At 49.2% G+C, this 15,248-nt stretch overlaps 1 protein-coding gene across 1 annotated transcript in view; it reads left to right on the top strand.

Moving 5' to 3' along the window:
- The first annotated feature begins 3,692 nt into the window (after nt 1-3,692).
- The window catches only part of TXNDC5 (thioredoxin domain containing 5), a 28,989-nt gene continuing 17,433 nt past the window's right edge, over nt 3,693-15,248 (top strand). Inside the window, exons 1-3 of the mRNA XM_007973750.3 lie at nt 3,693-3,986; nt 9,726-9,875; nt 14,734-14,839. Of these exons, the coding sequence (XP_007971941.3) occupies nt 3,721-3,986; nt 9,726-9,875; nt 14,734-14,839 (522 nt within the window). The 5' untranslated portion in view covers nt 3,693-3,720. The remainder of the gene's footprint in view (nt 3,987-9,725; nt 9,876-14,733; nt 14,840-15,248) is intronic.

The raw sequence follows: 15,248 nt of genomic DNA, 5'->3' as shown, positions 1-15,248 counted from the left end.
GGCATGAGCTGAAGGATGAATGAAAAGTGAAATACACATAATTCTTTTTTATTTTTATTTTTATTTTTAGATGGAGTCATACTCTGCTGCCCATGCTGGAGTGCAATGGCACGATCATGACTTACTGCAGCCTCTAACACTTGGGCTCAAATGATCCTCTTGCCTCAGCCTCTTGAGTAGCTCAGACTATAGGCATGTGCCACTGAGTCCTGCTAATTTTTAAAGATTTTTTTTTTGTAGAGACAGGGTCTTGTTATTAATACATTGCTCAGGCTGGTCTCGAACTCCACCCTCAAGCCATCCTCCAACCTTGGCCTCCCAAAGTGCTGCGATTACAGGCGTGAGCTACTGCGCCCAGCCTTCTAATTCTTTAAAGAAGTTTTGCTGTGAAGGAAAGTTAGGGAACTGGGATAGTAACTGGGGGTATGTGAGGACAAGGGAGTAAAAAATTTTTAAATGTTTAAGTTGGGAGACACTAAAGCTTGCTTATACACTGATGAAAATGGTCCAGTAGGAAGGTGTGATGAGTAACTTGTGCAAGAGAGAAAGAGAGGAGCTGAAGAACAAAGCCTTTGAGCAGGGAGCAGGGAGGGCATATGAGATTCCTAGGGCTGCCATAACACCACACACTTGGTGGCATAAAACCACATACATTTATTCTCTTACAGTTTTGGAGGTCAGAAGTCCAAAACCAGTTGCACTGGACTATAAATTGTCCACAAGACTGCAGGTCCCTCCAGAGGCTCGGCGGGGAGTCTATTTCCTTGCTTTTTCCAGCATCTAGAGCTGCTTTTCCTGGCTCTTGGCCCCTTCATCTTCCGAGTCAGCAGTGTAACATCTTCAAATCTCTTTCTGCTTTTGTTACGTCGCCTCCTGCTGTGTAGTCAAATTTCTTTCTGCCCCTCTGTTATGAGGACACTTGTGATCACATTTAGGACCCACTGAGATAATCCAGGGTAATCTCTCCAGTTCACAACCCTTAATTTAATCACACCCGCAAAGTCTCTTCTGCCGTATAAAGAAACAATCAGATGTTTCAGGAATTAGGACCTGGATGTCTGTGAGGGGCATTATTCCGGAGGACTGGGCTTTGCCAGGCAGGGGTATACTGACTTGCTCCTTTGTAGCCAGAGAGACAGGCGCCTGTGCAGGGGTGTGTAGTTTTGGCGGGGGAGGAAAAAGGGAGCTCGTGGTTTTGGCTTCATTTTTCTTAGAAACATGAGATAAAGCTGGCAGCTGAGAGGATGGCGACTGACAGGGTGGGGTGGGGAGAGGAGAGGAGGGGCGGTGTCAGTGGAAATATGGAAGCATCTCAGAAAGGGGGGCAGCACACTGCCTAGGGAGATGTAGTCCGTTTTAGGGCAGGGGTGAGGAGGAATTTAAGGCTTATTTTTACAAATGTGAAGGAGACGTGCTGCTTGACTGTGCGATTTTTCTCCAGTGGAGTTTGGCTACCTGGTTGAAGACACAGGGAACCCGAAGAGACAAAGCTCACCAGCATCTGTGGGGAAAATGTGGCAGGACAGGAAGTGAAGGGTGAGACTCCATGGGCTGTAACTTGGCCAAAAGGCAAGGGAAGACAGAGCAGTCTGTTGGGCTGCCAGGGATTGTAGAAGATGGTGGGGTGGGTAGCTCAGAGGTCATGAGGAGGAAGAAGCATTGCAGAAATGGGTTTCTTGAGCAAGCAGATTGCCAGTCGAGGAGGTGCTGGGCAGAATGGATGCCTTCAGATTTTGGAGATGGCGCAGATGCTGGTGATGACAAGGGCTAGGGTCTCCCTTTTGGGTGGGAGTTACTGAGGGAAAGGTAGATGGAGCATCCGCCTGGGTGCTGAAGCTGCCAGGAATGAAAGACAGGAAAGGGGTAGCCAGGAACACTGTGAGCCAGGAACCAAAGTCTTCACTGAACCAGGAAGAGTGATGTGAAAAAACGACAGGAACTGGCAGGGCAGAGGGTGCCATGCCCAGTAGCATCCATTTAAGGAGAGCTGAGGGTTTTGTAGGATTTGGAAGGAGCCATGGGGAACCAGGAAGCCTTTACTTCCTGGCTCTGAGGGATTCCAGGTGTGAAAGAATGAGGAGCCAACACTTGAGGGAGCTCCTAGAACTGTGCTTCAGTTAAAAACGAAAGACACTGATGCTGTAAGAGTGTATGGCGATGCTTGTGGGAAGGGTTTGGGAGGTATGAGGTGTTGGAGAACACAGGGATTAGAATTTGGCAATAACAGTTATTGGAGAGAATCCCTGGATTTCTAGTAGAGTGAGTTTCACAGGGACACAAAGTATGATGCAACCACATCACGGAAGGCCTCGAATGGCTGCCCCAGGAATTAGTATTTCATCCCATAGGCCAAGGCCATGGGGACATTGGTGGTGTGTTGGTCCAAGTTTAAGCAGCAAACTGTCTTGGTCAAAGGCAGGCTTTAGGAAAATTAATTTTCCAGCCGTGTGAATGAAAGAGACTCTTAGAAAGCTATTGCAATAGGCCAGGCTTCAGATCTGTTCAGGGTATGAACACTGAGAATGCTGAAAGGAAGTCATGGTTACAAGAAATGCGGTTGCTTTGAATTTTGAGACACAGGGAAAAGAGCGAGCAATGCAAGATGCCTCCCATGTTTCAAGCTTAAGTGGCTGGGAGAACAGACAGGAGGGAGATTGATGGTTTTGGTGTTTGCCAACCCATGGTTAAAGGTTCACAAGTGGCTGGGCTTAAGGCAGGAGCAGAATAATGACAGGTGAGACCGTGGGCGTGTCCCATTGCCAAGCCAGGAGTTAACTACCTGGGGCTTCCTGGATTGAGGATAATCAAAGAGCAGGGAGGATCCCGGAAAGCAACCCGGTGATTCTCCCTAATTTAGCCTCAGATCCCCTGGGTAGGGCTGGAACTTTCGATTACCATCTGCTATAAGGTGTGTGTGCAGGTGCGAGTTACAAGGCGCCGGGCAGGGATGCCTTCCGGCCATTCCACAAGGCTGAGTTCAGCGAGAGCAGGCGTACTGTCATTCATTTTAGTAACCTGGATAAATTAGGGCACAGTAGGACCCCAGCCAGTCCTGTTAGGTGCCTTCTTGTCTAGAAGAGGCCGCTTTGACGTTCTTTCCTCTACATCCCCGAGTTAAGGCCGGGCAGGGGTAACCAGCAAGGGGTTCACTTGGTAAGAGGGTTTCATCACCCCTCTGGGCCCAGGTCTAGAATCACAGTTGAGCGCTGGCCAAGAATCTGACTCATTCAGGTGCAAACCGCACCGTCTTTTGCCCGATTTTCTACATTCTGCTGCTGACAGCAGCTCTCTCCTTCCTTTGGCCTGAAATCCCGGAGTGCTTGTGTGAGCTGTGATTAGCCGAGGCTGCCCGGCCCCTCTGTGGCTTCCCGCTGGCCTCATCGTTACTTTGTGTGTTCACCGCCGCTCTGAGCGGAGCGGGCCCACGGGGAAAGGGGTGAGGGCCTGGGTTGCGGAGGCGCAGGAGCCTCGCGGGATTGGGGCGAGCCGTCCCGTGGTGGGAAGCGCAGGAGGCCGGACTCGGAAGGCCCTCCCAGACTCCGTCCCTCGCTCCAGCCCTTCCCTCCCGGTGCGCGGACCCGGGCCTCGGGCGGGTAGCGAGCGCGCGCCGGCGCGGGCGGGCGGGGAGAGGAAGGGGCGCGGCCTCTCCGGGGCGGGGCGCAGGGCGGGCGCTGCGAGGGGACCGGCGGCCGCGGCGAGAGCGCGCCCAGCCCCGCCGCGATGCCCGCGCGCCCAGGACGCCTCCTCCCGCTGCTGGCCCGGCCGTCGGCCTTGACCGCGCTGCTGCTGCTGCTGCTGCTGCTGGGCCATGGCGGCGGCGGGCGCTGGAGCGCCCGGGCCCAGGAGGCGGCGGCGGCGGCGGACGGGTCCCCAGCGGCGGACGGCGGGGACGGGCAGGACCCGCACAGCAAGCACCTGTACACGGCCGACATGTTCACGCACGGGATCCAGAGCGCCGCGCACTTCGTCATGTTCTTCGCGCCCTGGTAACGCCGCGCAGGCCGGCGCCCTGCCCCGCACCTGCCGCTTCGGGGGGCGTGGGGCGCTTATGCCCGCGGGCGGGGGTCCCGGGCGGGGGGCCACGTGGGCGCCGACGGCTCGGGTCAGCGGCGTGTGCGCTGCGGGCGCGGGGCTCGGGGTTCAGGGCTGCGGGACGTGGGCACTGGGGGCGCGGGGACCCTGCGGGCTCGGGGCTCCGGCTGGGAGGTGTGGGGCGCGGGCGCCGCGGCTCGGGGCCGGGAGCTGGAGACGGCAGGGGACCGAGGGCTTGGGGCTCCGGGTTGGGGGGCGTGAGCGCAGCGGACCGGGCGCTCGCGGCTGACGTGGCGCTTGGCGGCCGGGGCGGCGCGGGAGGAGGGGGCGGTCCCCGAGGGGCAGCCGGGAAAAGCCCGCCCTGTGTCGCGCTCCTGAATTCAACACCCTCTTGGACCTCGGCACCGAGGGAGGGGAATGTGGGGTCGTCGCCCTTTCGGGCAGCCGGGAGTCCAGATGTCACCCCGCGGTCCCTGCCCAGAGCCCCAAACTTCCTGTGCCGGCCGGACGCGCGGCCTGCCCGTGGGCCACGTGCACTCACCGGAGCGGCCTTGCTGCTGCCGCGGCCACCGGGGTCGGCTGGGACACTTAGACGGCGGGCACGTCCCCTTCCAGAGGCTTTAATTGAAAAACAGAACTCAGGAAAGTGTCGTTTCCCACTTTGTGCGTGTTTTATGGGATAGGAAGGAGTGGTCCAGGCAGAGGAGGGTTGCCTAGCTACCCCGGAAAGACCAAGGTAGTGCGAGTTCTGGACCCGCCCCCCCCAACTCTCTGCAGCTCAGGGTGGGTGTGCTCTCTGATCGGAGCCCACTGGTCCTCAACTCCAGGCCGTCCTGTCACCTCCCCCCTGCTCTCTCGGGGCTAGGTCACTTGTTATGTGTAAGATCCGGAAAAGCCCCTCAGTTGAGCAGATGGTCCCTCCTGTTTTGGTTCTCTGGGCGGGGCTTTGGTGTGGGCCTCGCTGCTGACCTGAGAGACCCCTACCCTGGCACTCATCCCACGGAAGGGCTTCCTGTCATTCACACAAGCATGTGCACAGCTTTCCTGCCAGCGCTGGGATGCCCCGAGGAAGGGAAGTGATCACAGGCCAGGGTAGAAAAGCCATGATTTTAGGACACAAGACCTTTGAGAGGCTGGAATAGCCTGCAGGTGCTTGTTGCAGAACTTGGTGTTCTTCCCCAGAGCTAAGCAGAGGCTCACTTGGGAAAGGGATGTAGGAAGGCATAGAGAAAAGGTACCCTAAGAAAAATGGCCAGTTCAGAAATTGTACATTTCAAACTGGGAGAAACGTTTTTCTCTTAACCCTGTATTCAGGCTGTTACTGTGTTTCAGTCCATTTGGAGTTAAATCAACTTTTTGGACCAGTGTGGGTTTATTAACAATGTACATATGAAGTACATTGTGTTTCAAATTCCCAAGAACCAACTGACTCGAGTTTTTTAGAACTACTAGTGGTATAGAAATTACTTTGTAACATAAAACAAGCAGGCAATATTAACAGTTTCTCTCTGTACAGGAGTATTCTCAGCAACTATTGCAATTAAATGTACTACTTAATTGGAGCCCATTTCAGTGGAATAAATCTGTCCATGGGTTTTCTTTTTTCTTTCTTCATTATTTATTTATTTTAGAGATGGGATCTTGCTCTGTTAAAACGTGGTGGTATGCAGTCACAGCTCACTGTAGCCTCTAACTCCTGGGCTCAAGTGATTCTCCTGCCTTAGCCTCTGGAGTAGCAGTGACTACAGGCGCAGGTCACCACACCCAGCTTATTTTTTTGTTGTTGTTGTTGGTAGGAACAGGGTCTCGCTATGTTGCCCGGGCTGGTCTCAAACTCCTGGTCTCAATCAGTCCTTCTGCCCTGGCCTCCCAGAGTACTGAGATTACAGGCATGAGTCATCACACCTCGTTCTTTCACCTTTTTTTTTTTTTTTTAAAGAAAAACTGACGTGTAGATGTAATAAGTCCCTGCAGTGCCAAAGGAATTTTAAGTTAGAATCTCTGCAGTAAATACCAGCTAGTCCTGGGCTGAGTGAGACAGAAAACTGGCACGTCTGGACACTTGGTATTAAGTAAATTCCTTTTCCATTATATGTGGCTTCTAGACATTTAGGTGGATGCTTCCCAAAAAATTAACTGTTTATGTTGTTATTTGTTGGCTTTTTTTTTTTTTTTTAAGAGGTGGAGTCTTGCTCTGTTGCCAGGCTGGAATAGTGCAAGCTCCTCTCGCTGCAACCTCCATCTCCTGGGTTCAAGCGATTCTTCTGCCTCAGCCTCCTGAGTAGCTGGGACTACAAGGTGTGTGCCACCATGTCCAGCTAATTTTTGTATTTTTAGTAGAGATGGGGTTTCACCATGTTGGCCAAGATGGTCTTGATCTCTTGACCTTGCGATTCGCCCGCCTCGGTCTCCCAAACTGCTGGGATTACAGGTGTGAGCCACTGCGCCCGGTCTATTTGTTGACTTCTTGATAGTCTACTACAAATATTTAAATAGAGATATGTGGGTTTCTATGACGGTGTTTAAGTTGGACTTTCAGGAGGGCCCTTTCAGAAAACTGCAGATAACTGCAGTAGGGCTCAGGAATAGGCTGCCAGGAAAGGAGGCTGAGTGGACAGAGAGGTCAAATGGGAGGTCAGGGGGGCCAGATCAAGTAGGACCAACAATACCTGAAACAACAGCTTGCTTGGTAAGTGTAATGCTGAGAACAAGGTGGTGACTCTGGAGGGGCCTTTGCAGGGGAGGGAAGGAGGTCCTGGAGTGGTCAGCTGAGCGTTTAGAGCTCAGATAGAATACTCAGTGGACTCCCCCTCAACACACACATACCTTTTTCCAGTTTCCACTGCCGTCAAATGGTGAAAGCCCACGTGTGATTAAGGGGCTGGAGCCCCTGTAACAAAAACATTGATCTGTGTATTTTTGCCCTGAGCTTGGCAGCTGCAGGGTTGTCCTACTGCTAGGTCACAGCTTCTGTATGGCTAGTTTGTGAGTCACCCCGAACCTGGTGACAGTGAGGTCAAGATTTGGACCAGGTAGCTTTGCTCTACTTCTTGGCCACAGGCTTCTTTGTGAATGCAGCTGTCTGTCTCAGAGCTGGGTGCTGTAGCCACAGGGCCAACTAGATAGCATCTGTGGCCCCATCACCGCCAGGATCAAGGGCACATCCAACTTGGTGATGGCCCAGAAAGGTCAGTTTTGATTTAGTGTAGCACAAACTTACTTATTGTTTATTCTCATTCTTAATCTAATCTTGTGTTTTCACACACAAAAAAACAACAAAACAAAACACGGTAACACAACAAAACCTCATCAAGATTGCAGAGGAGTTCTAAAGTTCCAGAATGAGCATAACTGATCAAAGTCCCCTAGGGTCAGAACTGCCCTTGACAGTCCCTTAGGAAGGTACCTTGTTGGACACCGCCCCAGTCAGTCAGTAAAGTCCTCACTGGCAGCGTTTCCTCCAGCCTTAGAACTATCATGGCTTCTTTGGTTAAACACCAAATGGACTAGTTCTCAAACCTGTCTTTAGACGGCAGGTCACACTTAATATAGTCAGAGAAATGCTCATGCCATGAGAAGCATGCGGGAACCAAGACCAGCTGAGGAACAAAAACCTCACATCTCCCAGCGTGCACACACGTCAGGGTTCTGTGGGAATTGCCTTTTTTTCTTGTTTCCTTCTCCCCGCCACACAAACTCACTTTGTTGAATCTACAAAAATTAAATCTGTATGTATAGTTTCACTGTGCTTTTTTTCTTTTTTTTTGTATCTGAGTGTCTCATAAAGCAGGGATTCTCTTAGCTGGCCAAGAAAGTGCTGTTTAGGGAAGAAACATTATCTTGAGGCAGACTTTTTCAGTGCTACTTTTAAATCCTTTTTTTTCTTTTCTTTTGTTTTTTTTGAGACGGAGTCTTGCTGTGTTGCCCAGGCTAGAGTGCAATGGCATGATCTCGGCTCACTGCAAACTTCCGCCTCCCAGGTTCAAGCGATTCTCCTGCCTCAGCTTCTTGAGTAGCTGGGATTACAGGTGCGTGCCACCACGCCCAGCTAATTTTTGTATTTTTAGTAGAGATGGGGTTTCACCATGTTGGTCAGGCTGTTCTCAAACTCCTGACCTCGTGATCCACCAGCTTTGGCTTCCCAGAGTGCTGGGATTACAGGTGTGAGCCACCGCACCTGGCTTAAATCCTTTTTTTCTTAAGAGACAAAATCTCACTCTGTCACCCAGGCTGGAGTGCAGTGGTGTGATCATAGCTCACTGCAGCCTCAAACTCCTGGCCTCAAGTGATCCTTCTGCCTCAGCCTCCCAAGTAGCTAGGACTGCAGGTGTGTGCCACTATACCAGGCTAATTTTTAAAAATTTTTTGTAGATGGGGGTCTTGCTGTGTTACCCAGGCCAGTCTTGAACCCCTGGGCTCAAGCAGTTCTCCTGCCTTAGCGTCCCAAAGTGCTGGGATTACAGGCATGAGCCACTGGATCCAACTTAAATGCTTATTTTTGAGGTAATCTATCAGAAAATAAAAAAGATTTAACAGAGATTATTAAATTATTTTGAGGAAGAAGTCACAATTCTAAGCGTTGGGTATTCTTATAAGCAAGTTTTTTTTTTTTTTTTTTTAAACATTTTAAAAAGCGATACAGCAAAGTGGTTATATTGTAGGCATCAGTGTATACCTACCATATTAAATAACAAACCCATGTGTCATCACGCTATGGGATTGTAGTTGAAACTTGGGATAAAGTTTCTAGGGTTGTCTCATTAAAAATTCGGGTATGGCACTGTAGACGTACTGTCCTGAGAATGCAGGAAGAGCTGTGGTCAGCTGTATGACTCAAGATCTAGTGTTGGGAAAGATGGTGATATCCTCATGGAATGTGAAGCATGGAAGAAGCCTAATTAATACACTCTTTTAAATGATAGGTGATTTAAAAATATTTGTACATAACTGAATTCATACAATAAATACTGTAGACGTTTGCTTACTTCAACCCTAGACGTTTAGGTGGCCACAAACTTTTTTTTTCCTTCTCATTGGAGAAAATTGCAATTGAGTAAATTTTGAGATTGCCTTGTATTTGTCGCTGTTTGGTTTGTGAGTAAAAGTAGCAGATACAGCAGGAAGTGCTAAGCTACTGTCAAGGGAGGAGTAGAAGGGCTTTCCAGAAGGGCAGGAGAAGAGAACGGGCACTGAATGACCCGGGGAGTCGGGGCAGACTTGCTGGAGGAGGTGACACCCAATCTACCTGAAGGGCAGGTAGATTTAGTTAGGTGGAGTTTACAGAGGAAGTGTCAGAGAACGTGTCCCAGGGCCAAACCAAGCGATAGCCCTTTGGGAACACTGCAGATGCTGCAGTAGGGCTCAGGACTAGGCCGCAAGGGGGAAGGAGGGTGGACTCTGGAATAGAAGTCAAGTGGGAAGTCAGCAGGGCCAGAACAGGTAGGATCCAGAACAACACTCTGCTAAGTTTCATGCTGGCACAAGGCCGAGGGTTCATGCTGAGAACAGGGCAGCGACTCTGGAGGGGAGGGAGCAGGGGAGAGAGGTCCTGGAGTACTGGTCCAGGAGCTGCCATCTGCAGTGGTGTAAAGAAAGGACTGAAAGCCCCATTGCCTCCTGGACAGGGCTGAAATTGTGGGCCAGCTGCCTTGTGACCTGGTACTCAGTGCGCTTGTACTCTCGCTTTGTTCCAGGTGTGGACACTGCCAGCGGCTGCAGCCAACTTGGAATGACCTGGGAGACAAATATAACAGCATGGAAGATGCCAAAGTCTATGTGGCTAAAGTGGACTGCACGGCCCACTCCGATGTGTGCTCCGCCCAGGGAGTGCGAGGATACCCCACGTAAGTCGGAAGAAAGGGGGCACACTTCCCAGGTGGTTCCTGGTTACAAAGAAAGTCCTAAACTTTTGGTAAAGGAGTGAAGAGATACTAAATTTAAGGAGGCAGTCCCTGTCATTAGGGAGAAATTGCATTTAACGCTGTGTCTATTTTAGTTGCCTTTCGTACTCTGGATAACCTTGAATTCATCAGTGTTGGGTTTTCCTGTTTATAAGAGAATGTGTTTGCAAGACGAAAATGGTGGCCCCGCCATGCTAGATGTTCACTGGTACAGTTTACACAGTGTGCGTAGACTGTCATCAGTTTTGGCTTGCTTTTTCTAGTGACTCGTATTCGCAAACACCCTTCCTATAGTTCCTTCCCGTGTGACTCCCACAGGGCTGTTTCTGTTGGAAAGAAGTATAGAGTCTGACAGATGATGATACTTACTTCCTTGACAGTTAAGAATTTTTTTGGTTATAAGAAATAGAAATTGAAACGTTCTCAATTCTAGAAATATAATTGTTCTCTTATTAAACAGAAAGAAAGGACTATTTAAAAGGCTGTGGAGGAACCTCTGAGACCCAGCTTCAGGGGTCCGGGGTCTGTTTCTGCTGCGCCTCCCTTGAGATGACGGCTTTCCAGGCCTGTATCTGTTTGCACAGAAGGGCTCACCACTCACTGGCCCTGCTTGGCTGGAGTGTTCGTTCCAGGAATAGTCACTGTGGCCAGGGAAACAGGAGCTTATAGCAAGACACGTGCCCATTCACACCATGTGCCAAGTGTTGGAGGGAAAAGCAGTTCTTCAAAAGAGAGAAGAAGCTGTTTCTGAAGGAGGTGGAGGGATTGCCACGGTCACTTCCTTGCTGTTTGTTTCAATTGAGGAATGAAGTCAATTCTATACAATTTATTGCTTAATTGGGTATTATAGGGGGCCATCAATAAAGCATAAAATTGGAGCTTATATTCAAACCTGGGAGGCAGAAAAGTGGAGGGAGCTCTAGGCTTGAACCTAGAAGTCATAGTCAAATCCCAGCTCTCCCATTTACTTACCACCCAGCTCTGGCCTCATCATTTAACCTGTAAGTAAGGTGATCCCCCAAACATTGTTATGGGACTTACATGGAATGTGTGCAGACACCAATTTGAGCACACCTGATACATGTTAGGGTTTACCCTCCCATCTGGAAATGTGGGCATTTCCACAAAGGACTCTGGAATTCTTCGTCTTTGGTGACTACCTGCTAATGTAAGTGCCATAATTTGGGTTTACCTTAAATCAGATCAATGGAGATAAAATTGCCTACTATCTGTATCTACATAAAAGCATTAGCTTTTCTATGCTTTATAGTATTGCTTTTAAAGTATGGATCAAGAGCATCCCAAAGCAGCAGGTAGTGAGCAGAGATGAGGGCCAGGAGGTAAATGCTTACCTGTGGAGAGCCTGCTGCTGTCAAAGTTCAGGGGCAGTCGGGGTGGGCTGGCTGTGGTGTCTTTCCTCTTAACCTGCTGACCATCTGTGGTCTGAGACTGTGTGCACCACACACCATGCCACGGGGAAGGTGGCACAGGACCTGTAATGGAGCTGAGAGTGGTATATGTTAATGGGGCGTCAGAGAAGGAAGCGAAGGCTTCCGCCTAAGCCTGGCCATAACAGCTATCAGCTGCAATATCAGCTACTCCGTAGTTGGTATTCACCAACAACCATCACAAATTTAAAAAGTCACAAATTTAAAAAGGCCCGTATTGGATCATGTGTTTAGATTTTTAATGAGAAGATCTGGTCTCCCCAAGTAAACCATGGGCTGGTTTTGTGTTATTAAAAAGAACACAAACGAGCTTACATCACACTGAACACAGTTTGGGAAGGAACCTCTGTGGCCATCACTGCCCTGCAGAAGCTCCCGAGAACAGATTACTTCCCCCCGAGAATGCAGAAGGTGGAACGTGCTGTACGAAATGTGGTCGTGTCGGGGCATCTGTGGCTTGACTTGAGTGAGCTTTTACTCCTCTAAGAAAGTACCCATCCCATAGGGCGGTTGTGAGGCCTGAAGCAGGTGTTGTACCTGCCTGAGTCCAGGCATGTTTCAGGACATGAGCTTTCATGTCATTCTTCCCTGGCGAGTGTAACTGGAGTAAAGGATTGGAGGGGCAGGGAATTTGGGCTCCCATGTCCCCTAGAGATGGCTGGCTGTGCTCAGGAAAATGTTTTGAGGTCTTCCTGTTGGGCCAGTCACGAATCATTACAGCAGGGCAGGACTGACGGGGGAAACCACCTGTGTTAGTTTCCTAGGCTGTGCATAACAAAATTCCACAAACTGGGTGGCCAGAAACAATAGAAATGTATTCTCCACAGTGCTGGAGGCCAGAGGTCCTAAATCAAGGCGGCAGCAGGGCCATGCTGCCTCTGAAACCTGTAGGGGAATCCTCCCTTGCCTCCTCCTGGCTCCTGTTGGTTTCCTGGTCATCTTTGGCGTTCCTTGGCTTGTAGATGCATCACTGCCATCCTCTGTCCTCGTGTGCCCTTCTCCCTGTGTGTGTGTGTGTCTCTCTCTGTCCAAATTAACCCTTCTTACAAGGACACCGGTCATGCTAGATTCAGGCCCATCCTAATGACCTCATTTTAACTTGAATATCTCTGTAAACACCTTATTCTAAATAAGGTCACCTTCTGAGATTGATGGTTATGACTTACACAGATCTGTTTTGCAGGATACAGTTCAACTCATAACACTGTCTACAGGAATAGAACTTTCATCATGCTGTTTGCCAAGGCAATACCTACATGGGGGTTTTCTCCCTGCTGTCTCCTGGAAAGAGGAGACTCAGATGCTGGTGTGGAGGCGTGGTAATAGCAGAAATCTGGGGCAATACTTTGTTTGGGCTTGTACCCTGTGGCCCAGTCTCCATCACCTTCTTCACCGCCATCGACAGTGAGAATTGAAGTCAGATGCCCCAAACTGACTGGAAGGTCTGGACCAGAAGTGCCCACTCTATTTCTGGGCTCTGTGAACTTACCGAGGAAGAATCTCAGACTTCTTGGGCAGGTTAGAACGATTTTCAGTCCAACAACAAGAAGAGATTTTTTTTTTTTTTAATTTTTTGTTTTGCTCAAATGAATAGCAAATTACAAAAATCATAGGCTAGGTCTTACTGTATTTTACTTTTAGCGAAGACACAAGGAATGAGTGTGACAGTCCCTGTTCCTTTCTGATGTCTTGAGGATCCACCCATTTCCCTTCCTGAAGAGCGTTGGTGGGAGGCAGAGCCATGCAGGAAGCAGTTTCTGTTTCCAGGTGCGGAACACACCTTGTGGGAGCCTGGGGAGGTGCCAGGCTAGGTGAGAGCAATCATCTTTGTTACTGCAGATGTTGCAGTTGCTTATCATGTTGAACTTCGTGAAGTAGCCAGTGTACTGGCCAAATCTAGTGAAGTTTTGGCTGTTTTTTGTGTTATGAGACTGAGCTACTGAGGAAGCTAGGTGTATGTTTTGCATTGGAGACACATTAGGGACCTTACCTATGCCCCATGGTACCATCTTAGGTTCTGGGTAAGGCCAGTATGCCTGTTTTCATTTCAAAGCCTAATCTAGCCATGTGACTTCATTTTAAGGAGAATTAGCCATTTTTTATGGACTGAATGTTTGTGTCCCCCAGCATTCATAGGTGAAACCCTGATCCCCAAGGCTGGCAATAGGAGGTGGGCCCTTAGAGAGGGAGTAGGTCATTAGGGTGGAGCCCTCATGAATGGGGTTACATACCTTATGAAGGAGGCCCCAGAGAGTTCTGTTCCCCTTTTGCCACAGGAGGACACAGCAAGAAGACGCCATCTGTGAACCAGAAAGCCCTCTCCAGACACTGGCTCTGCTGGCACCTCGATCTCAGACTTCCCAGTCTCTAGAACTAGGCGAAATAGATTCTGTTGTTTCTAAGACACCCAGTCTGTGGTCTTCTGTTACAGCTGTTGAACTAAGACAGTATTCAAACTTTCATGTCCGATTTTTACATATGTTGCCATCTTACAATTCTGATACTGTACATTGGACATCTACTCACAAAATCCACATACGTGCTGTAGAAGTGGCAGGGGTGTTTTAGATGAGCAGGCTTGCCAACAAATGGTACTCGGTATTTCTTTTTTTTTCTCTTAGTAGTCTGTGAGTTTTTATCTAGCGCATTAGAGCATGTTTCACCATGACTGCTGGAGGGATGCAAAACTGGGAGTGTTAATTTCATCCTCTGGTGATGTCTTTCGCTTATGGTTAAAGAGCCTGCTCCCATATCCTCTCTGCAGATTCCTTCAGAGGCCAACATTTGTAGGAAAAAGAAAAGATTCCTTCTCTGGGGAGGTGAATGGACTGCATCAGTCAATGTCACAGATGTTCTTATAGCTGGAAACTTGAATTGTCACAGTAACTGGATATTCATGCTTTGCAAGAGTTGAATACCTGCCAGGGTGGCCTGGAAGAATACCTTGATTGCGAAACAACACTGTATCTACTCCGGTCCTAATTTGAACACATACACAACAACTGCTGAAGCTGGGAAAGCATAACAGTAGCTTGCGGGGGAGGCCCGAGGCTGCTGCAGAGGAGCACTGAATACTTGTAGCTTTTAAGGCTTCACTCACAGCATTAGGCTGGAAGTTTTCACCTCATTTTAGTTTTCCTTGGATAAAATCAGAAACTTCTAAAAGTTTAGGATTAACTAAATGTATTACCTCCTGGAACATTAGTTTTGTTTCCTTTTTATCAGAGAAGAGCGGATGTGTGCCTGGCTGCAGCCCCTTGACAGCCCATTTTCTAATTGTCTCACTAAATGAGTTTGCTCTCTGGTAAAACAACTTTCTTTTTGCTCTGACTAATCCTTTGCTATTCTTTCAGCTTAAAGCTTTTCAAGCCAGGCCAAGAAGCTGTGAAGTACCAGGGTCCTCGGGATTTCCAGACACTGGAAAACTGGATGCTACGGACACTGAACGAGGAGCCAGCGGTCAGTGCCTACCTGCTTCCCTCCCTCCCTTTCTCCCTGCCTGCATCTTTGGGGTAATATGTAATGGGGCAGAGGCCAGTTGCGGTTAATGATTCAGGCTGCCATTTTAAAGCAACTCTACTTTTTTTTTTAGAGCTCATTGATATTATAGGTAAAGATGAACTTTTACAAAAATTTTTTTGGTATGGAAATACCGAAATGTGCACAAAAGTCAAGAGAAGACTAAACCCTCAGCTTCAACAGTTACCACCATTTTGGTTTTGTCTTTCCCGCCACCCTGCACCTTGTTTGGCTGTAGTCAGTCTTCAGGGAAGTCACTTGTGTGGTCTCACAGATAAGCACTTACTCCTTGTTAACACTGCCACCCTGCCACTGTCACAGGTAATACAGTTCACAACTGTTCCCCAGC

Source organism: Chlorocebus sabaeus, chromosome 17, assembly GCF_047675955.1.
Source record: "Chlorocebus sabaeus isolate Y175 chromosome 17, mChlSab1.0.hap1, whole genome shotgun sequence".
NCBI lineage: Eukaryota > Metazoa > Chordata > Mammalia > Primates > Cercopithecidae > Chlorocebus > Chlorocebus sabaeus.
Note: the sequence above shows the minus strand (reverse complement) of the source record. Positions and strands in the feature narration are given on the sequence as shown.